The sequence below is a fragment of the Sciurus carolinensis genome, chromosome 2, assembly GCF_902686445.1.
Source record: "Sciurus carolinensis chromosome 2, mSciCar1.2, whole genome shotgun sequence".
NCBI classification, from domain to species: domain Eukaryota; kingdom Metazoa; phylum Chordata; class Mammalia; order Rodentia; family Sciuridae; genus Sciurus; species Sciurus carolinensis.
Window position 1 is genome coordinate 120,902,771 of NC_062214.1, and position 22,561 is coordinate 120,925,331.

The 22,561-nt window shown below is 35.7% G+C and overlaps 1 protein-coding gene across 1 annotated transcript; it reads right to left on the bottom strand.

Annotated features, from left to right (window-relative positions):
* Nucleotides 1-10,593: 10,593 nt before the first annotated feature.
* LOC124976447 (olfactory receptor 4F15-like) lies at nt 10,594-11,535 on the bottom strand. The gene has a single exon (XM_047539320.1). It carries the CDS (start codon nt 11,533-11,535, stop codon nt 10,594-10,596), a length of 942 nt encoding a protein of 313 aa, XP_047395276.1.
* Between the last annotated feature and the right edge of the window lie 11,026 nt (nt 11,536-22,561).

The window sequence follows — 22,561 nt, forward strand, 5'->3', positions numbered from 1 at the left end:
ATTATTTGCTGAGCAGAAGGACCACACTAGTGGTTGCTGAGATCTGGGGGCAGAGTTCTGAGTCCTAGCTGAGGGGACTGTGAAGGGTGCAGTCACTCCAGAGGTGATGAGGATCACACACGAGAGTTCTTTCAGCTGTAACACCGACGGTCTCATGGAATTCATTTGAAAAATAATAAATTGTCAAAAGACAAAATGCATTTGTAGCATTATTTTACTGTACTTTGCATTTCTGATAATATGAACTAATCTAGAAATATACTACCTATTCAAGAATAAAGGATTGATTAAATGACTGATGTAAACACCATACAGGCCAAACTGCTTGTATCCCTGGATCCTCTGTTTACTAGCTGTGTGTTCTAGGGTGAGTTACTGAAATGCCTGGTGCCACAGTTTCTTCTACAAAGACAGACACTAAGGGTCACTACCTCGAATGTTTCAAGGGTAAAAGGAGTTGACAGAAGACAAACACCAGAAAGGGATCTGGCCTCTAGTAACTACTAAAGAAATTCTGTTTGTTATGATAGCTTTGATGATCATCAGGAAAGAGAGAGAGAATTTTTCAAACTACAAACAGTGGTGAAATCCTCCAGCATCAGTAAAGGTAGCACGTTCTCATGTGTCAGTAGGCATGGTAGGATCAGGACATTGGTGTTAGTTTTGACTTCATGATCCTCATCTTCAGAGAACAAGGGACTGGAAGACTCAAAATCCTTCACATGGTATTTTAACAAAGAGAACAGCATTATGAAGAACACTTTATGTTCATATTGTACTGTAATTTCAGCTATGAGAATAAAACTTTCAGGATGTTGGCATGACTAGAAATCATGAAAAAGAAGTCACAAAGGAAAAAGTGAGGCAGAAGGGAGAATATGCTTCTGGGGAGAAAAAACAAGTGGGAGGGCAATTATGGAAGAGATGCTGAAAAAAGTGGGAATTTTACTACCTGTACAGGCTGTTTTCAAATCATTTATTCTTTAATATTTTGTTTATCTCCTTCCTCATTCCCTCCCTCCTTCCTTTCTTTTTGCATTTTTCTTCTTTCTTCCTTTGTGTCCTTCATCCTATGTCCCTATTTTTCTTTACTTTTTTTAGGTAAGAAACTAGAACAAGGTAAGTTTCACTAGTTAGCACATATTATGTATGAGGTAAGTGTTAAGCACTTTATAAACATTTTAATATCGCAAATGCTTATTTTTATTTGGCAGATGTGAATGCTTGATTTTCCTAGTCATACAAATAGAAAGTGGCAGACCTATAATAAAATTTGAGGTCTTTCTGACTCCAAATTCTTCAGTATAATTTCATACTAGAGATGGTTTCTGGCAGGAATTTTGTTGATGAAAGAATACAAAAAGACAAGTTCTCTAAAATAAGACACTTCATTTTACATAGAACATCCAGAAAAAAAATTTAAGTGACCAATAATGCTTAGATAGAAGTTCATTCTATTATTAAAGTCATTTCAATGTCCCTCTTGTCATTGGATTGGAGTGCACTTTATTAATATCAATAACTGAGTTTTTCTGTAATTGTTACTTTGATCAGAAAGTAGATCAGGAAAATTCTGAAAGGAACTAGAAAATGTTAGGATAAGTCAAATAACCTATGAGAACCATTGTTCTCCAAATCAGGGTTTGTGGATTTACAGGTTTATAGGACATTGCTTTTTGTTAGTGTGTAAAACTTCACTGTGTGGAGTTTAGAAGTCTCAGCAATTCATTTGAAGAGAAAAATCTATACTATTTATGGTAAGTACACCAACTAAATAACACATTAAGAGTCCTAAAATCCATATGTGGTTATGCAAAGATGCTACAGAAAAATATTCTTAAATTAATGGATGGGATGAAAAGCAAAAGGTCCCAAATCTGTTAGTTGTGATGTACTTACCCACAGGACCCACCACTAGAAAGAGGTCCTTCTTGGCTGATGATGTTACTTTAGATTCAACCTTATGTCTGAAATGAAGTTCAGTTTGTTTTTTACAGTGAGGATTTCAGTAGGAATGTGTCCTCCTCTTTGGGGCACTCTGTGCGAAGGGGCCTCTGGGTGGAGAAACTTCAGCTGTGTGTTTTATTTAGAGTCAAGATTGGAAAGACTCTCCCTCTCATTCTCTGGGGGATCCCTTAGCCACCTACTTTTTCTGAATGATCTTCAGATGAAATGATATCCTCAAGTGATAACAACCTTTAATAGAGCTATATTTGAGCTAGTCTCATAAATTATAATAAAGAATGTTATTAAAAATAACAAAAAGATGCTCCAAGGGTTTTTATTCTTTTTTTTTTTTAAGGAAGATATAAATCTCTTCTATTTGTTCTGAATCTACTGTATCACACAACTGAACCAAGCTATGGGGTTCAGTCCTGGCTGAAGTTACGTAGGTGGGCAATGGCAGTCAGCTCAGCATTGTCATGTTGTCATTGTGTAAATGACTCAGGGGCTGGCCCACTTGTTCTTCTGCTTTCTATGACTCAAAAGAACATTTGAGTTTCATAGTTTTCAGTGTTTCTTTTGGTGGAGTTCTGAAAATTCAGTTTTTGCAACCACATTTTGGCACATCTCTGAGCGATAGATAACAGAAGTATACTTTCTAGTGTATTTTGATATTAAAGAAATAGCATTAAAATAAAGCATAATTTAATGAGAATAAAATAATTCACTAGATGTATTTGTAGCAAATCTTGAATGTTCCCTTTAAATGTCCTCTCCCAACTTCACTGATGTTGGGGTAATCACTACCAAGTTTGGGGTGCAGCCTTCTATACTCTTCCTATAAGTATTAAGAAGTTATACATAGAATATTGAGCAAAATATTTAAGGGGAAAGTGTCAGAGGACTGACATGACCAGAGTTCAAGACAGTATAAACCTATAGCAATTGAGACAAGGTGATACTGCCTCTTAATTTAAACTTCAGAATCAGTTGTTCAATAGTCATATTGTGACTTTGATTTAGGTTCCATTGGATATGTAGATTAAGCTGAGAAGAATGGACATCTTGACAATATTGAGTGTTTCTATCCATGAACATGGAAAAAATTCTCTCCATTTATTGAGTTGTTCTTTCATTTCTTTTATCAGAGTTTTGGAGTTATTATCATAAAGATCTTGTGCCTGTTTTGTTAGAGTATAACAAAGTATTTAATTTTGAGAAAACTATTATAAAAGTTCTTATAAAAGGTATTGCTTTTTATTTCAAATTCTTTCTGCTCATTGCTGACATGTGGAAAATGAACCTTTTTTCCTGCAACCTTGTCATATAGCTTATGTTCCAGGAATTTTTCATAATTTTTATTTTAAGTGCACATGATTAGTATATTAAATTAATATATTAATTAATATCAATATATCAAATAAATATATTATATTTTTAAAAATATATATCCATAAATTAATATATTTAATTATATTATTAAATATAATATTTATTATATTTAATATAATATAATAATATTTTATTTTTTAATGATTTCTTCCTTTACCATTGGGCTTTTTTTATAGGTGGAGTATATACATCCCCAAATATATGGATATAACCTAGTGAACCATGCTATGACTTTCAAAATTAATTCAGCATGGTTTAGGAATGTACACTATATGGTCTACTCCTTCATTAAGATTACAATAGTGTCTATTTTTGCAAATGTTCTAGGTGTTCTTGCAAACCTATGTACATTTTGGAGTTAATGCCCAAGTGTAATTTTGTTTTAAAAATATGTCAATTGAAAATAGTTAATCGTGTTGTTTAATGCCCACAAAATCTTGCGGATGTTTTCATATTCTTGTTTTCTTTGTTACCAAGAGTGATCTGTTGGAATTCTGTGGTAATTTTAAGTGTGTCTATTCTTTTGACTTTTTTTGTATTTTGGAATTATATTCTTACCTGCATATAAATTTGGGATTGTTATTTGTTTCTGACTTTCTGACCATTTTATCATTAAGTTGTAACTGAATTTTATTCTATTCAGGGTTGGCACTGCCCAGTTCCTGAGCATGACCTGTGACCTTGCTCAATCAAGGAACCCAGCCAGAGGCACCCCTCCAGGTGTGTAGCCCAGTCTGCAGTTTCTCTCAAACGTGGAGCACAGCATGTACCCCACCAACTCCAGAGCAAAGCCTGGAGCCATGTACAGTCACGTATCCTGTAGGCTAGCCATGGTCCTGCCTGAACATGGAGGCTAGCTGGTGGCACTACCCACTACCACTACTGCCTGGGGTACCACCAGACCAAGGGAAAACAAAGAGACCAACCCATGACCTGGCCTGGCCTTGAGGCCAAGCCAAAACCCACCTGATAAGGCACTGAACCAGCAGCTCCTTCTGAATTAAAGCCAGCCAGTGGTCCCGCCAAATCTCAGAGCACATGCTGTGACCTAGTCACCAAACAGCAAGCCTTGATTCATCAAGGACACTAGCACTGGCCTGTCTAGAACCCCAGGTTGTATCGACTGGTGAAGGTGTTCACCTGGTAAAGTGAAGGTGTGTACTTTATCAATCCAAGGATACAGGATTCAAAAGAATCAGAAAAACATCACTCTGCCAAAATAGATAAATAAATAAAGCTCTAATAACTGACCCTAAAGAAGAGGAAATTTATGAACTGTCTGACTGAAAACTTAGAATAATTTTTCTTTTAAGAATTTAATTAAAGTCGGGTGCAATGGCACATACTTATAATCCCAGCGATTTGGGAGGCTGAGGCAGGAGGATTGCAAGTTCAAGACCAGCCTCAGCAACTTAGCAAGGCTCTAATCACTTTAGTGAGACCCTGTCTCAAAATAAAAAAATATATATATTTGTTGATGATTTGTATTTCTTGTTCGATGAAGTGTCTGTTCAGTTCCTTTGCACATTTAGTGATTGGGTTATTTGTTTTTTTTGAACGTTTAGTTTTTTGAGTTCTTTATATATTCTGGATATTAATGCTCTATCTGAGGTGCCTGTGGTAAAGATTTTTTCCCATTCTGACTTTCTGACCCTTTTATCATTAACTTGTAACTAAATTTTATCTTCTCCCAGGTTCTCTTGAAAACATGTTCAACATCACTAGCAATTAGAGAAATACAAATTAAAACTACACTGAGATTTCATCTCACTCCAGCCAGAAAGGTAATGTGCGGGGGCGTCCAGAAATCCATCCAGTGCTTGACAAAGATCCTCTGGAGGATGATTGCAAAGGCTCATCCTAAAAGGAATTGCCAGATGTTTTGCTCCGAAGCATGGTGTTTTCTCTGATAATATATTACTCATTTCAGTCTGAATGGATTGCTTAAGGGGACGAAGGGAATACAACAAAAATTCCAGAAAATATTACCTACAATCTGAAAAACAATGGGTCTTTACCACTAACAAAATTAAAAATAATTTTGCAACCATGCAATGAGTCTCTGAAAGCCTCTGGAGAAAATAGTTGTAGATCTGCCTTTGTCTCCAACAGGCTGGTTAAATTTTAACGATGGTTTTGTTCATGTGTGGTGGTGAGGTATAAGAATAAGGTTTCATAACATTCCTTCCTTCCTACAAAGAATATGTCACCCCTATAATAAACGTTGGTACACAATTACAATTGGGACCACTGCCCTCCTGTGCCCCTTAACTCAGCAATTCAGATATTAACCAGATGAACCTAGTAGAGATAGTCACATGAGATTACTTGTCTATTGTTTTAACCATGAGAATATTAAGAATAGTCTTAGGTCACATAGAGTTTAGATATTAAGGAAGTAAATATTGTATTAGTTCACCGAGGTAGTTAGATATTCTTAAAACAATTATGAATAGGTAAGGATAATCTGTAAGGTCTCATAATTTTCTGTTCATTGTTAAAAACAATTTCTGCCTATGCTTTGAAAACTTCTTTAATATTAACCACAAGATTGTCATTATAGCCTGAAGAAAAATGTATATAAACCCAGCCTTCCGCAGAATAAAGTGGGATTGATTGCACCAGAACTAGAGTCTGTGTCTTTCAATCTCCATCCATCACCGACGCTGTCTCCCCGTGCCCCGTTTACCGGTGTGGAACCCATGGACTCCTGCTAGGGCTGGACCCCGGCAGTAATGATCAAGAATATAAGCAGCAATAAGTGTTGTTGCAGATGTAGGGAAAAGGCACACTCATATATTGCTGGTGGGACTGCAAATTGGTGCAACAACTATGGAAAGCAGTATGGAGATTCCTCAGAAAACTTGGAATGGGACCATCATTTGACCCAGTTATCTCACTCCTCTCTTTATACCCAAAGGTCTTAAAATTAGTATAGTACAGTGACATACCCACATCAAAGTTTATAGCAGCTCAATTCACAATAGCCAAACTATGGAACCCAACCTAAGTGCCCTTCAACAGATGAATGGATAAAGAAAAAGTGGTGTATATATACACAATGGAATATTACTTAGCCATAAAGAAGAATAAAATTATGGCATTTGCAGGTAAATGGGTGGAGTTGGAGAATATCAAGCTAAGTGAAATAAACAAAGCCCCCCAAACCAAAGGCCAAATGTTTTCTCTGATAGGCACATGCTAATTCACAATAAAGGAGTAGGGACTGGGGGGCTAGGGAAGAATAGAGGTATTTTGGATTAGGCAGAGGGGAGTGAATGGGGGGTATGGGGATAAGAAGATAGTAGAATGAATCGGACATTAATACCCTATGTATGTGCATGACTACACAACCATGTGATGCTACATCATGTACAACCAAAAGAATGAGTAGTTATATTCTATTTATGTATGATGTGTCAAAATGCATTCTACTGTCAGGTGTAACTAATTAGAACAAATAAAAAAATAAAAAGGGGGGACTTGGTATGTGGCTATGTGTTTAAGCGCAATACCTGATACCAAAAAACAAAAACAAAAGCAGAGTTTAACTGAACGACAAGAGGCATATTGATAACTAAATGATAACTAAATGATATTTGGAAAAAAATTTCACAAAATGAGAAATTCAAAAAAAGAACACAAGCATTAAAAAAAAGACACCAGAAGTTCAACAGTTGAAGAAAACAATAGCTTCACTGAAAATATAATAGCAAATTCCAATAGCAGAGTTAATCAAGCAGAAGAAAGGACAGGTGAATTTGAAGAGCAATTATTTGGAAATATGGTAAGGGAAGCAAAGAACCAAAGGATACAGAGTGAACAAACACTACGGAACTTAGGAGACACCAAAAAGCACAGAGGACATGCACATATGGAAAATCCAGCAGAAGAGAGATTAATGGGTGGAATGTCTATTTAAACAAAGAATGGTTGAAAACTCCCCAAATTTGGAGAGAAATATGAACATCCAAGTCACATGCCTATAGGAATTCAGAAAAGTCAAACCTCAAAATATCCAAAAGAAATTATTATTATATTGTTAAAGGATAAAGAATTTTGAAAGCAGCAAGATAAAAGCAGCATATCATATATAAGGCAGCTTAAATAACCTTAAGAAATCTGTAAGAAGATTTCTCCGCAGAAATATGGCAAGCAAAGAGAGAGAGATGTCTGATGTTAATCCTGCCCCATAATAGTTGAATATAGAAAAGATTAAGATAAATGAATCAAAGGGTATTACCACAAAAAAGTAATCAAGTCATGAAGGAATATAGATGTAAACAAAACAAGGGAACAAAAAACCAATCTTAACATATTTTTAAAAATGGCAATAATAAGTTCTTCATCATCAGAAATAAATTTAAACTTGTAGGTTAAGTTTTCTTATCAAAAGATATGTGGAGGCTGAATAGATAAAAATACAAGATTCAATAATTTTCTACTTTAAAGTGATTAACTTTAGCATTAGGGACATCCAAAAGCTAAAAATGAAGAGGTGTAAAAAGATACATGAGACCAAATAGACTTTAGGCCAAAAATGGTTACAGGAGAAAAGAAGATCATTACATAATACCAGAGTAGTCAATTCTATAAAATTATTTATGTACCCAACACTGGAACACTTTAATGTATAAAACAAATACTAACAACTGAAAGAAGAAATAAATATCAGAAACATAGGAGTAGGGGATTTTAATATCCCACTTTCTACAGTTTTTCCATACAGAAAATTAATAGGGAAACACTGGACTTTAGATAAATTGGGTGTAACCAGCATACACAGAACATCCCATCCAACAAAACAGAACACACAATTCTTTCCAAATACAGTGGAACACTTTCTAGAACTGACCATATATTGGGCTATGAAACAATTCTCAACAAATTTAAGATTGCCATTTTCACAAGCATTTTTCTGATCCTGATAATATGAAGCTAGAAATCTATAACAGGATACAACAGAAAAAAATAAAAAAAAATAGATGGAAATTTAAAAATATGCTCCTGAACAATGAATGCATCAAGCATAAAATTAAAAGAGCAATGAAATTTTTTAAATGAGATGAATGAAAATGGAAACACAACAATCCAAAACCTATTGGATACCACACAAGCAAACAAAGCTAACACACTGAACAGAGAAGCTGGAAGCTTTTCCTGTGAGACTAAATTAAGAGAGGGTCTCCCATTCTCACTACTTGTATTTTACATAGTAGTGGAAGTCTTAACCAGAGAAATCAGACAAGAGAAAGGAAAGAAAGGAAGAAGTTAAAATATTCCTTTTTGTAGATGAGCCAATTGAATATGCAGAAATCCCTACAGACTCCAATAAACACTATTAGAAATAATAAACAAATTCAGTAAAATTGCAGGATATCAAATCAAGATAGAAAAATCAGTGGCATGCCTATATATGATAGCAACTATCTGAAAAAGAAATCAAGAAAATAAGCCCATGCATAACAGATACAAATAATAAAATAAGATACTTAGGAATAGATTTAATAACCTTCTGGCACTAGAAAACCAAGTGCTATCATTGAATTTCTGATTATTTTGTCCCCTGTGTACAGAAGACCACCATTAGTGTGCTTCTTTTTCTTTTCTTTTCTTTTTTTTTTTTTTTTTTTTTTTTGGTACCAGATATTGAACTCAGGGGCACTCGACCACTGACCCTTTTTTGTATTCTATTTAGAGATAGGGTCTCACTGAGTTGCTTAATGCCTTGTGTTGCTGAGGCTGGCTTTGAACTCCCCTCCTCCTGTTTTAGTCTCCTGAGCCACTGGGATTATAGGCATGTGCCACCATGCCTGGCTAGTGTGCTTCTTGAAGATATTGATGACCACTTTGATGAAATCCCTGGAACAATTTTGGAGAATATATTGAAAAATCTCAACAAATTATAATATAGTCTAGCATGTTTTCAAACTGTTCTGCTTAAAAGCTTCCAGTTAATTAATTTAAATGGAGGTTGTCTGATTTTGATGCTACATGAATAAGAAACTACTCTAATTTATAAGTGCTCTTCTTATAACTTCTGAAAAAATTAATAATATTGTGAAATAATCCATGAATAATTTATTGGGTGTTTGATGTTAAGTTGATATTCTAGGTCATCTTATAAAAAATGATGAAAATTTCAAAATAGGGAATTTTGTCTAAAAGAATTTTAAGATTCAGCTTAAGATGAATATTTAACCTGCTTAGCAGGATCACTTTCATTTTCAAATATGAAAAAAACAGGCACTATGAAAGATATTTTATTATGTGAAATTTCAGATTATAAAATGAGCAATATAATATGAAGTTAGAAAGAAGTAAATTCCATCTCAATATAATAATACAATGTTCATAACTAAATCTTACAAAAGGAATTGTGCTATTCTGTGTGCTGGTCAGTTTCCAGGCCAAGGAGTCTAAAAGCACAGACTTCATGGTGGCACTTATAGTGGTATTCATTCCTGTACTGGATCCATGTTAAGCAAGATTACATCTGAGGCCCCTGTCTTTAGTAGTTTTTCAATTCCCAAATAGTATTTCTTCATTAGCTGAATGTTGCTTCTAAATTCATAGCTTGTTATGCCAGTACACATTTAAAGGGCATAAACTCAAGGATGAGAGAAGACAACTAACATTGTCTTCTTAGTGAGCAGATAACAAAATGGCACTCAAGGTCCTATTGATTGTTCCTTTCTCAATTTTACTGACTTTATTATTTTTTTGTGTATGTGAATATTAAACAATATCTGTTTTATTAAAGAAGTTAAATTTATTTCAAAACATTAGAGTAATAGTGCATTTATTAATACAAGTAATAGGATAGGGGAAGGAAAAGAAGGAATAATAAAATTAATCAATATAGAATGTCAACCTACCTTGTTTGCTAAAAAATAACATGATGAAAAATAGTCAATCTTTTTAGATGAGAATATTATTCAACCCAATGAGAGAGGAAGATCTCAAACCAGTAGCTTTGCAAATACAAACTGTGAATTGGAATTTATGTAAAAATTTGATTTTCCAAGGAATAATAAAAATATCATCCACACACAAAATTTAGTTTTAATTCTTAAGATATGTAAAATTACCCATAGACAACCATTAAATATGATCATATTATTGCTTATTCACTTAAATAAACTAAAGTATTTGAACTTCTGAGTAAAGGAAAATAAATTGTCTCAAGATAGCAGTCCTTTAAACACTTATGTTTACAGTAGAGTTTATAGAAGGTACCACTTGAGTTCTTGTAAGTTATTTGGAGATTTTCCTCAGACCCAGGAGCTGACCAATCAGTCTCCTCATTGCCAGCTTCATGTCTTTGTTCCTCAGTGTGTAAATTGCAGGATTCAGGATAGGTGTGATCAGAAAGTCCACAATGGCAAGAAACTTATCCACTGGCACCGTGGGAAATGGCCACATATAAACAAAGATGCATGGTCCAAAAAACAAAACCACCACAGAGACGTGAGCTGAAAGGGTAGAGAGGGCCTTGGACAATCCTCCTGAAGGGCGTTTCCATACACTGAACAGGATGAGGATATAGGAGATGATCAGCAAGGAGAAGGTGCCTAAGGAAATGAACCCACTGTTGGCAGTCACCATGAACTCCATGCTGTAGGTGTCTGAGCAGGCCAGTTTGATAAATTGAGGAAGATCACAGTAAAAGCTATCTATTTCATTAGGACCACAGAAAGGCAAATGGACAACAAAAGCTAACTGTACCACCGAATGAATGATACCAATAAGCCAAGCGCCAGACAGGAGCAAACTGCACATCCATGGGCTCATGATGGTCAGGTAGTGGAGGGGCTTGCAGATGGCCACATATCTCTCCAAGGCCATGGCTACCAGGAGCACCATCTCAGATCCACCCAGGATATGAAGGACAAAAATCTGCATGACACACCCCTGGAATGATATGGTATTGTGTCCAGAGTACAGGTCAGACATCATCTTGGGAACCATTAAGGTAGAAAGACATAAATCAATAAATGAGAGGTTTCCTAAAAGGAAGTACATGGGGGAATGTAAATGAGTATCCAGAGTCACTGTAATCATAACAAGGGTGTTTCCCAGAACAATGGTGAGGTAGAACACTGCAGAGAAGGCAAGGAGGAAATGCTGCACTGGTCTGCAGGTAGAAAGTCCAAGAAACACAAATTCATATACCTCAGTGTAATTTGTTTCATACATTGAGTTCGTCTGGCATTACCTAAAAGACCAAAAGCAAAATAATTATAAAAAGAATTTTTTAGGAACAAATATTGAAAATAGCAGATTTTAGTTGTTTTCAAAGTCTGAATTAAAGAAAAATCATTTGTCGTAACTACAATGTGTTTTGAAAACTTGTGCCATCCTTCATCCACTGGACTAATACTTCTAATCATCTACTATGTCTCAGGAATTATGTCATGCTCCCAGGTAGGACACAGATCCTGATTTCAGGTGGAGCTACATAAACAGCTACACTGCATATGTGTTCTGATAACATAAGGAAAAGAATAGTACTATAGCAAGGTGATCTGTCATAGTGGTGCTTGCTAAGACTCTGTAGAACAGTGTCATTACAACTGATGGGTAAGATGTTCTGGACTTATAAACAAAGATGCATAGTTTAAGTTCAAACAAATTGTAGAAAACAGTTGCAAAATATCAGACCAATCACTAACATATTTAATATAAGATTATTTCTTCCATATTGATAAAGAAAAGGAGTATGGTAAATCATATAAATGTGAATAGACATATAAAGACTGTTGTCAAAAGGTTAAATGCAGATAGTCAATAATTATATTAAAAGTGAAATCCACACTTGAAATATAAATAGGATATCATGAGGTGCTATGTTGTACATAATAAACTGTTGGTCTTAAAACACTGATGTCTATGGATGAAGCTATGAGGATATAGACACTGTCCTCTACTAATAATGAGACTGTAAATTGATACATTGTCTCTAGAAGGCCCAATGTAGACATTAAAATTTCCTTGACTTACGACTTAGTCTTAAGAATTAAATTAGTGTTAAATTAGTTAAATTAGCATCTTAACAAAAATAAGTTAAAACTTAAGATATAAGCTCACCTGCTACATGTTGTTTATAAAAAGAAAAATTAGAAATAACCTAAATGCCCACGATAAAGAATTAAGACATACATGGTACTTCTAACAGGGGAAGGCATTCAATTTCATTTATAAAATAAAAATCAGTACATAAAAAAGATATTATGTACATTTGAATAGAAAGGCAAGAAGCAAGATAAAAATCCATGGGAAGCCTGATTTTTAGTCATTTGTCTAGGAACAATCTAAAAGATGTTTATCTTTAATGGTTGTCAATAAATTATTAATCATTGGGTTTATATGTACTTATTAGTAAGAACTATAGAAAACTGTTCCAGTAGATAAAAAGATGGTTAAGTATTATCAACTTTACAGAATTCAGTCTGATAGATTTACTTATTTTTTTCCTTACCCAACTTTCTAAACCACTTTATCAGTAAGAACCACCTGAACCGAATACCCTGGGCTCCCCCTTGTGCAGCCGCCACCATGCTCCCCTCCAGGCATCGTATCCCTGGCACTGTCGTGTTGTCACTCCTCCCTGTGACACCTCTTCAGCAAGGGAGCAGCTAAGCTGGTGGGAGACCACGAGCACATTAGAGTCAAGAATGACCTGGGACAGGCAGGCCACACATAGCACACATCCTGAGGGTCACGGACATGGAGCAGGTACTGTAGCCACAGAGTGATGCCAGGAGGCTGTGCCCCAAGGGAACTGGGCTGGCAATTTTGTAGAAAATAGTTGGGATGAAATAGAGCAGAACTGAACAATAGGGAAAGGGACAATCACCAAGGGAATGGCAACAGGTGTGACTTGCAACCTGAAGTCAGATCTGTGTCCAAAGGTTTTAACAATGCAATGCAAAGATTTAAAATATGCATATTCTGGAATATATATATATATATATATATATATATATATATGTATATATATTATATTCTGGAATAGAAAATTTGTGCGTATATATACACATACTGTATATGCATATACATACATATATACATACACATACATTTAGTCAATTTCCAATTCTGCAAAATGAGTAAAATTATTTCATAAAGATTAAAAAAAATTCAGTTAAAAAAAAGGCAGTATGAATAGATTTTTTTTTTCTGTGTGATAAACAACTGGAAGATTTATTTGTTTCTTTTTCCCTTTTTTATTTTCTAGATGTTTAAAATTCTTTATTAATAAAACTATCTTCATAGGAAGGAAGGACAGTATATTACCTCCATAAAGGGCAGGTTTAATTTGGAGAAATGGGGAGGCAGGCACAGGAATTCACAAAAGGAGCAACAACAAGTATGACTAGCCAATAAACATTTCTTGAGGTGCAGCCTCAGAAGATAGTAAGACCTTCGTTGGTTTTATATTACCAATTGGTAGGGAGGAAGAAAAGAAGAAATAGAGATATAGAGGGATGAGAGGGTTGAGCGAAAGAAAAAGAGATCACAGAATTTTCAAGGTTTCAATATAAAAGCCAGTCTTATTGGTTAAGATATTATAAATGATAATATTTGTTAGAATTTAAAATGTACACATCAATTTCTGGACATTCTAGCACAAAAGCAAATGTCATATATGTGAATATATATGTGAATACATTTACATACACAAACATAATACAATGTGAATGCAAAGTGAATCAGCAATGAAGGTATTTATCATTGTAGTACATCTCTACAATGGAGTAATATGATGCTATTAAAATCACCTAAGATAGTTCCATGTATATAAATCTAGGAAGATTTCCATTTAACCAAAACACAAGAAAATGCCCAATAAAAATAATAAAATACTTTGAATAACAAGTTTTTCTAGAAGCACACACCAAACATTACCAGTGATGAATCCTGAAAAGCAGGGGTGCATGTGACTTTCACTTCCTATGTCTGCATTTACTTACAAGAACCTTTAGTTGCTTTTGATTTAAAAGTTTGTTTTAAGTACAAAATAAGAGGTTAAAGGCAAAGGTCCCTGCAAATTTAATGTAGGGATGTTAGAAGCATTGAAGTAAGCATTTATAAATTACAACAAAGTTTTGTTATGAGAACAACTGTTTTCTGATTTAAAAAAATCATAAGTAGTCATTTCACAGAGCCTGTTCTCAGCAAGAGATTCATCACCAACATAAAACCTCAGCTTCTTGAGAGGTCTTTTGCTGTAAATATGTCTGTCATTCCAGTGAGGAGATGAAAAGCAAAGGGAGAAGAGAGGAGAGAGAGGGACCTGGACAAGGAAAGAGAAGAAATAAAGACCAGAGGCAAGAAGGAACCAGCTTACCAAAGGAGCATTTCCTTGCCTCTTCCCTGCCTGCTCTGTGCATAGAATCCCTACTGTCCTCCGCTTTGGGAACATCCTAGTGTGGTGATAAAGCTCCTGGACTCTGTCTATGCCCATCGAGCCCGCCTCTCATCCTGCCTGCCCCCCTCACAAACCTGATGAATGACATGACCACTCTTTGTTCTTTCATGATTGCTCAAGTTCACAATATTTTTTAAAGTCTTTTTTATTTAGCTGATCAATTCTCATTATAAAAATTCCATCCCATGTGTCAATTTATCAAAGACATCCCGCTCTCCACCCAACCTGGATTAGATATTCCTTCTCTTGCTCTCGCATCGTATTGGCAAACCTCCTGTATTACTTGTTTCACAGTGTAATTTGCAATGAGTGGTCGCCTGTCTCCCTTACTAGATCCACGAGTTTCTTGAGAGCAGGGACTGTATCTTATTCATAAATCCTGGACCATAGAGCTGTGAGTTTGAGATGCATAGTTAGGTGGGTACAAGCATAAATATGTATATGAATGTTAGGAGAATTAAGAATGTCTTGGTAAAGAATGTTCTGTCTGCATCTCCATCCCTGTGAAAAATGATGCTGATGGAATTATTAAAAATAATTTTACTCCTAAAATTATCATGCACATTTAGCTGGTCTGAGAGAATTCACTGTAAAATCAATATCTAAGATCTTTGATAGTCCCTATGGAAATATAATCTAGACCCAGAAATTTCCCCACAAATGGAGACATAATCCTGGCACATGAAGCAATAAAAGTTTTAACTTCTCTTTGGAAAGACACCTTAAGTAGATGTTCAGTAAGTGCTTTTAAATTGAAAAACAGAAATGGAGTTGAGAATAAGTTTCAATGTTTTGGCATAGGTACACTAAGTACAAACTATATAAAGAAAATATGGACAATTTTCACAGGTTGTTAACTTTCATTGTATTGTTCCAACCTACCTTGCCCCCAAAAGAAAAAAAAATGATGCTGGAGAATAATATTTCCACTATTACTGGATCTTTCAAGAAATCTCTCTCTCTTTGGTGCTAAGTGTTTAGTGTCTCTCACAACTGCTCCAGCTCTTACAACCACCTAACAATGGCATTTGGTGACCACCTGATGGCTGGTGATCTGAGTCCCCAAGCCATTTATCATGGGAATTCTACTTTTGAATATTCGTGGACTTAATGGAAAATATATTATTAGCCATTCCATTAAGAGTGTAAATAGAAAGCAATGGAAACTCTATCTAATACAATATGAGAGTAAAATATCTTTAAAGAAAATTAAAATCTGACATTTTATTGTATATTTATATTAGATATGATTTAGAACAATAAAAGTAAAAAGTCACTATTAACAAACTCACTAAATAAGCATCATTTAAAATTCTCTTGGAAGCATATTCATGCAGTATTCTCTGAAACAACTATATCAGCTTTTTATCCTATTTAGGTATGCAATTAACATCCCTATTTAGATATACTGATATTAAGTAACATGGTTAAATATATTGGCAAAGATCACCACGCTGGTGTCATCTAATATTCAAACCCAATATTTTCTGATTTCAGTCAAGTGGTCATAACCACTAGAAATATGACTTCCTTTTTTTATTGTTGTTATAACATACAAGTAGGAATTTACAGACCTATTTAACTTTTACCTTTTCTTTGCCTTTTTACATATATTTTTATTCATTCTTTCTAACAAGACTGTGAGGTGAAAAAGCAATACTTCTCTTTAACAAATGAGGTTGTGTCTCCTCTGCAGTTGAAGACAGAAAGGGAGCTAGAATTCTTGCTCTCACTTGTGAATTCAGTGCTGTGGTGTTTTCACTCAGTCTGGTGCCAGGTCTACTGAATGAATGTCTGAAATGCTAATCCAGAAAATGAAATGCACAGGTATGAGACCAAATGCCACATGTCCTTAGTCACAGCGTTTGATATGATGGATTATAGGAACTCCACTTCAACATGTTGTCTTAACAAACATGATTTTTGTTAATTCAATTATTGTTAGTAATCACCATCTTACTATATTTTAGTTTATGTTTTATACAACACCAAACCTGGAGGTTTTAAAATGACAGAATTAGTGTGCTAATAATAACATTATTTTAAATTAAAAAAATGGAGAAGAATGGAGGAACTGTAGATTATGTAGAGGGAAATGAGGAGGGGTATGAAAAATGGTAGAAAGAGACAGACTTCATTACCCTATGTACATGTATGATAATTCAAATGATATGAATCTACATCGTGTACAACCATAGAAACCCCATTTGTGTACAATGAATCAAAATGCAGTCTGTAAAAAACAAAAAAATAATAATTAAAAAAATTAAAAAGTATATTTTTACCTAATATCAAGCAAAAGGAAAGATGAACCTAAGTATGATTTTCAAACAACTGTGCTAAACCAAATTGAGTGGTAAAAATATTGTCTCAGGATGTTAAATCATATTTTTTCATTTATCCTTTTTTAGCTTTAATTTTATTTCTTTTTTGAGCCAAAATTCACAAAAAGTGAAATTAATTATGTCAAGGATAAAATTAAGTTGTACTGAGCACATTCACAATATTTTATGATTTTTACTTCTACAAAATTCTAAAATATTTGTGTCACCTTAAACAGAAATTTCATATTCACTGGGCAATCACTCTCAAGTATCCTCTCTCCCTACTTCCTTGCAACTACCAATCTGCTTTCTGTCTCTAAGGATTTCTTTGTCCTGAATATTTTATATGAATGAAATCAAAACAGTATTGATATTTAGTGTCTGACTTCTGTCACTTGGCATAATGTTTTCAAGGTTCATGTATGTTGAAACACATATCAGCACATCATTCTTTTTGTGTGACTAAGTAATATTCCATTGAGTGGATATACCATATTTGTTTATTCATTCCTCCAGGGGTAAACATCTGGATTCTTTCTACCCTTTACTATTGTGACTTTTACTACTATGAACATACATACACATTTTGGTGAATACCTGTTTAACATACAGAGGAAATGCCATACAAATTTCTACAGTGGCTTTACAATTTTACATTCCCACTAGTAATGTAAAAGTGTTCTGTCTTCTTCACATCCTCATCAGAATTTATTTTGTTTCTTTACTTTTTTACAGTAGACTTCTTGATAGACTTGAAATGATGTTACATTGTGTTTTTGATTTCATTTTCCTAATGACTAATGTTGAGCATATTTTCATGTGATTATTGTCCATTCATATAAGTTTGAAGAAATCTCTACTCAGGTCCTTTATCCATTTTTAATTGAAAGTTTTGTAGTTTTATCTTAAGTTGTAAGAATTCTTGAAATTTTCTGAATGCAAGACCCTTATCAGATATATGATTGAACATTTTCTCCTTTGCTGTGATCATTTAACTTTCTTGATAGAATCCTTTGATGATTTGTTTTATTTTGATGAAATCCAATTTATCTATATTTTCTTTTTTTGCTGTGCTTTTGATGTCAAATCTAATTCAGTGCTAAACTGATGTTCACAAGGATTCATCTCCATTTTCTTTAATACCTTTGTAGTTTTAGCGCTTCTATTTAGATAATTGATTCTTTGAGTTAATATTTACATATGACGTGAGGTACAGATTCAACTTTTTTATTTTGCATATGAACATATAATAGTCCCAGCAACATTAGTTGAAGAGGCTATCCTTTCTCCCTTGAACAGTCTCAGCACTCTGGTCAAGAATCAGCTACCATGCATATATAGGTTTATTTCTGGAGTCATAAGCTGGTTTGTATATGTGTATACTCATGCCAGTGCCACAATGCATATATTGCTGTAGCTGTATGGTAAGTTTTGAAATGACCTTGTTCCTCTTTGTTTCATTCAGTGAGAAGTAAAATTTATAACCCTTCTCTCAGTCATCCATCCCAAGTAACTACTATTAAGTGTGTTCTTTAAAACATTTTAATAATAATAATTAGAACTTATTCATTATACAAAATAATGGGTTTCCTTATGAAATTTCCATGTAGACCTACAATGTGATTTGATTACATCTACCCTCCCTCTCGCCCTGTCTTACCCCTTCTGCCCCAATACCTTCCCCTTCTCTAATAGTCCCCTTACTACTTTCATGGTACATTTTTCTCCCCTCCACAGATGAGAGAAAATATGCAACACTTATGATTCTGAATCTGGCTTATTTCACTTAACATGATGTCCTCCAGCACCATCCATTTTCCTGCAACTGACGTGATTTCATTCTTCTTTATGGTGGAATAATACTCCATTATGGATATATACTACATTTTCCTTCTCCATTCATTTGTTGATGAGTGTCTAGGGTGATTCCTAAGTTGGCTATTGGGACTAGTGCCATGATAAACATGGGCATACAGGTATCTTTTTTGTATGCTGACTTCATTTCCGTTGGGTGTATAACAAAGAGTGGTGTATTGGATTATATAGTATTTCTGTTTTTAGTTTTTTTGAGGAATCTCCATACTGTTTTCCATAGTGACTGTGATAATTTACATTCTAACTGATAGTGTACAGGGTTCTTTATTTCATACATTCTCACTAAGCATTTATTATTTTTTGTTTTCTTTATAAAAGCTGTTCTGCCTGGGATGAGATGGAATTTTAACTTAGTTTTGATTTGCATTACTCTGATTACTAAAGGTATTGAACTTATTACATATTTATTGGCCATTGTATTCTTTCAAGAAGTGTCTGTTCAGATGATTTACTCAGATGATTTATTGAATGGATTACATGTTGTTTGAAATCGTTGAATTCTTTGAATTCTTTATATTTTCTGGATATTAATCTTCTGTCAGATGAATATCTGGTAAGGATTTTTTTTCCATTCTGAGGCTGTATTTGATGTAATCCCATTTGCCAATATTTGAATTTGTTTCCTGAGCTATTGGAGTCCTAATTTAATTGTTATTATTTACTAATAATAACATTTTATATAATAATATTATAATTATACATACCATTAGGGTTTATTGTGCTATATTAATACAAGTATGTAGCATAATTTGATCAATTTCATTTCCTAGTATATTCCCTTTCTCTGCCTTCCTTGATCTCCTTTCTGCGCCCTTTTGTTCTTCTTCCAATTTTGTGAGATTCTTTTATCTCCTTAGTATTTGCATATGAAATAAAACATTTGACCCTTGAATTTTCTCACTCTGGTTTAGTTCACTTAGAATGATATTCTCCAGTTCCGTCCATTTACCAGTAAATGGCATAATTTCATTCTTGTTTTATTCCTTAGTAGAACTCCATGTGTGTAATACATTTTCTTTATACATTCATCTGTTGGTGGACACCTAGGCCAGTTCATAACTTGGCTGTTGTAACTTGTGCTGCTATAAACATTGAAATGCATATATGGGGGGAGTTTCAAGATGGCGGACTAGAGGGCGGCTGCATTTCATGTTGCTCCAGGATGCAGGATTCAAAAGAGGAGATAGTGAGAGACTTGGGACCAACTCAAAGCCGCCGGGTGAGTCTCTCCCGTTGGGGAGGCGTCCCAGATGGGGCGGTAGCCCTGGAACGCAGGGAACTTTGTGAAGTAGAGTTGCTCGGCGAGACGCCCCTCCCCCCACTGGAGCGGTAAACACGGACAACTGGGATCATAGTAGAGGAGGCAGCTCAGCACAGCGCTTGGACTCGGAGCAAACACTGGGACTCCGGGCAGCTGCCTGAGGAGGAGCAGCTTGGCGAGCTGTTTGGACTCAGAACAACCGCTTCTGAACACCGGGGGGTTGCCTGGAGGAAGAGGAGAAGCGCGGTGGGTCGCTTGGTCTAGGAGTGACTGCATCAGAGCCATAGGTGGTTGCCAGAGGAGAAGGTGAGTGGTGACTTGTTTAAACTCAAAGCGACCACTCCTGAACACCGGTTGCCTGCCTGGAGGAGGAGCGTGGTGGGTCACTTGGTCTCCGATCGACCGCTCGTGAACACACGGGGCGCTACCCTGAGGAGGAAGAGGAACAGGGTGGGTCACTTGGACTCGGAGTGACTGCCTAGGGCTATGGGCAGTTGGCGGGAGGAGGAGACGAGAAGTGAGTTGCTTGGACTCCTAGTGACTGCGTCAGAAACCAGGCGGCTGTTCGGAGGAGGAGGTGTGTGGTGGGTCTCTGGGTCTTGGAGTTACTGTACGGGGCTCCATGTGGCAGCCTAGAGGAGGGGCCGCATAGCCAGGCGATTAGATGCAGAGCAGGGTCCCAAAGCTAGGCGGCTTCTTGCTGGAAGAGCCGCACCTAGACACGCCTAGGGGCGGAGCGAAGTTTCCAGGACTGTAGGCAGATTCTCTAAGGAGAGGCAGCCTAAGGAGACTCGTCTGGGAGGGTGAGGCTCCCAGGCCAAGGAGGTAGGTCCGGGCCCCTGGGAACGTTGCAGAGGAAGACAGCCCAGCCCAGGTGGTAGTTGTAGATTGAGGGGACCCTCTAGGAGGGCAACTGACCAGCGAGACCTCCCCACCAGGTGAGTCTTCCCTGCGGGTGAGGTTTTCCCACAAGGTCGGTAAAACCAGAGACACAGGAACAAACAGGCCATGCCTCAGCCCGCAGCCTAGTTCCCCTTTGGATGACCATTGGTCAACAAGTGGAGGCACCTCTGCCCACTATCAGGGAATATACCACACCTGAGGGTCACCAACCCTAGATAGGCAGCTTCCTTGTGGAGCACTGCATTATCAACTTCCTCCAAGACTGCAGGCTACTGAAGGATAACAGGGGATATACTAGCAATCTTCAGGGACATTATAAGTCAACAGAGGAAATCTGCAATATCTTAAGGACCCACTGATTCCTGAACAGTATGAGAAAATAAGGGAAGAAAATACCCCAAACAAATCTAGATGTTACATCAATAAAATCCAACGACAGCATGGCAGAAGAAATGACAGAAAGGGAGTTCAGAATGTACATAATTAAAATGATCAGAGAAGCAAACGATGAGATGAAAGAGCAAATGCAGGCATTGAATGATGAGATGAAAGAGCAAATGCAGGCATTGAATGATGAGATGAAAGAGCAAATGCAGGCATTGAATGATCGCACCAATCGACAGTTAAAAGAGCAAATACAGGAAGCAAAAGATCATTTCAATAAAGAGTTAGAGATATTGAAAAAAAACCAAACAGGAATTCTTGAAATGAAGGAAACAATAAACCAAATTAAGAACTCCATAGAAAGCACAACCAATAGGATAGAACACCTGGAAGACAGAACCTCAGATATTGAATACAAAATATTTAACCTTGAAAACAAAGTTGAACAAACAGAGAAGATGGTAAGAAATCATGAACAGAATCTGCAGGAACTATGGGATATCATGAAAAGGCCAAATTTGAGAATTATTGGGATTGAGGAAGGCTTAGAGAAACAAACCAAAGGAATGAACAATCTATTCAAAGAAATAATATCAGAAAATTTCCCAAATCTCAAGAATGAAAGGGAAAATCAAGTTCAAGAGGCTTATAGGACTCCAAATACACAAAATTACAACAGACCCACACCAAGGCACATTATAATGAAAATACCGAACATACAAAATAAAGACACCATTTTAAAGGCTGTGAGAGAAAAGAACCAAATTACATTCAGGGGGAAGCCAATACGGATATCAGCAGATTTTTCAATCCAGACCCTAAAAGCTAGAAGGGCCTGGAACAACATTTTTCAAGCTCTGAAAGAAAATGGATGCCAACCAAGAATCTTATACCCAGCAAAACTTACCTTCAAATTTGACGATGAAATAAAATCATTTCATGATAAACAAAAGCTAAAAGAATTTACAAAAAGAAAGCCAGCATTACAGAACATTCTCAGCAAAATATTCCATGAGGAAGAGATAAAAAACAAAGAAGCAAATC

Bases quoted from the DNA above. Each gene is read 5' to 3' on its own strand.
- LOC124976447 (XM_047539320.1), bottom strand. From the start codon at position 11,535: ATGTATGAAACAAATTACACTGAGGTATATGAATTTGTGTTTCTTGGA.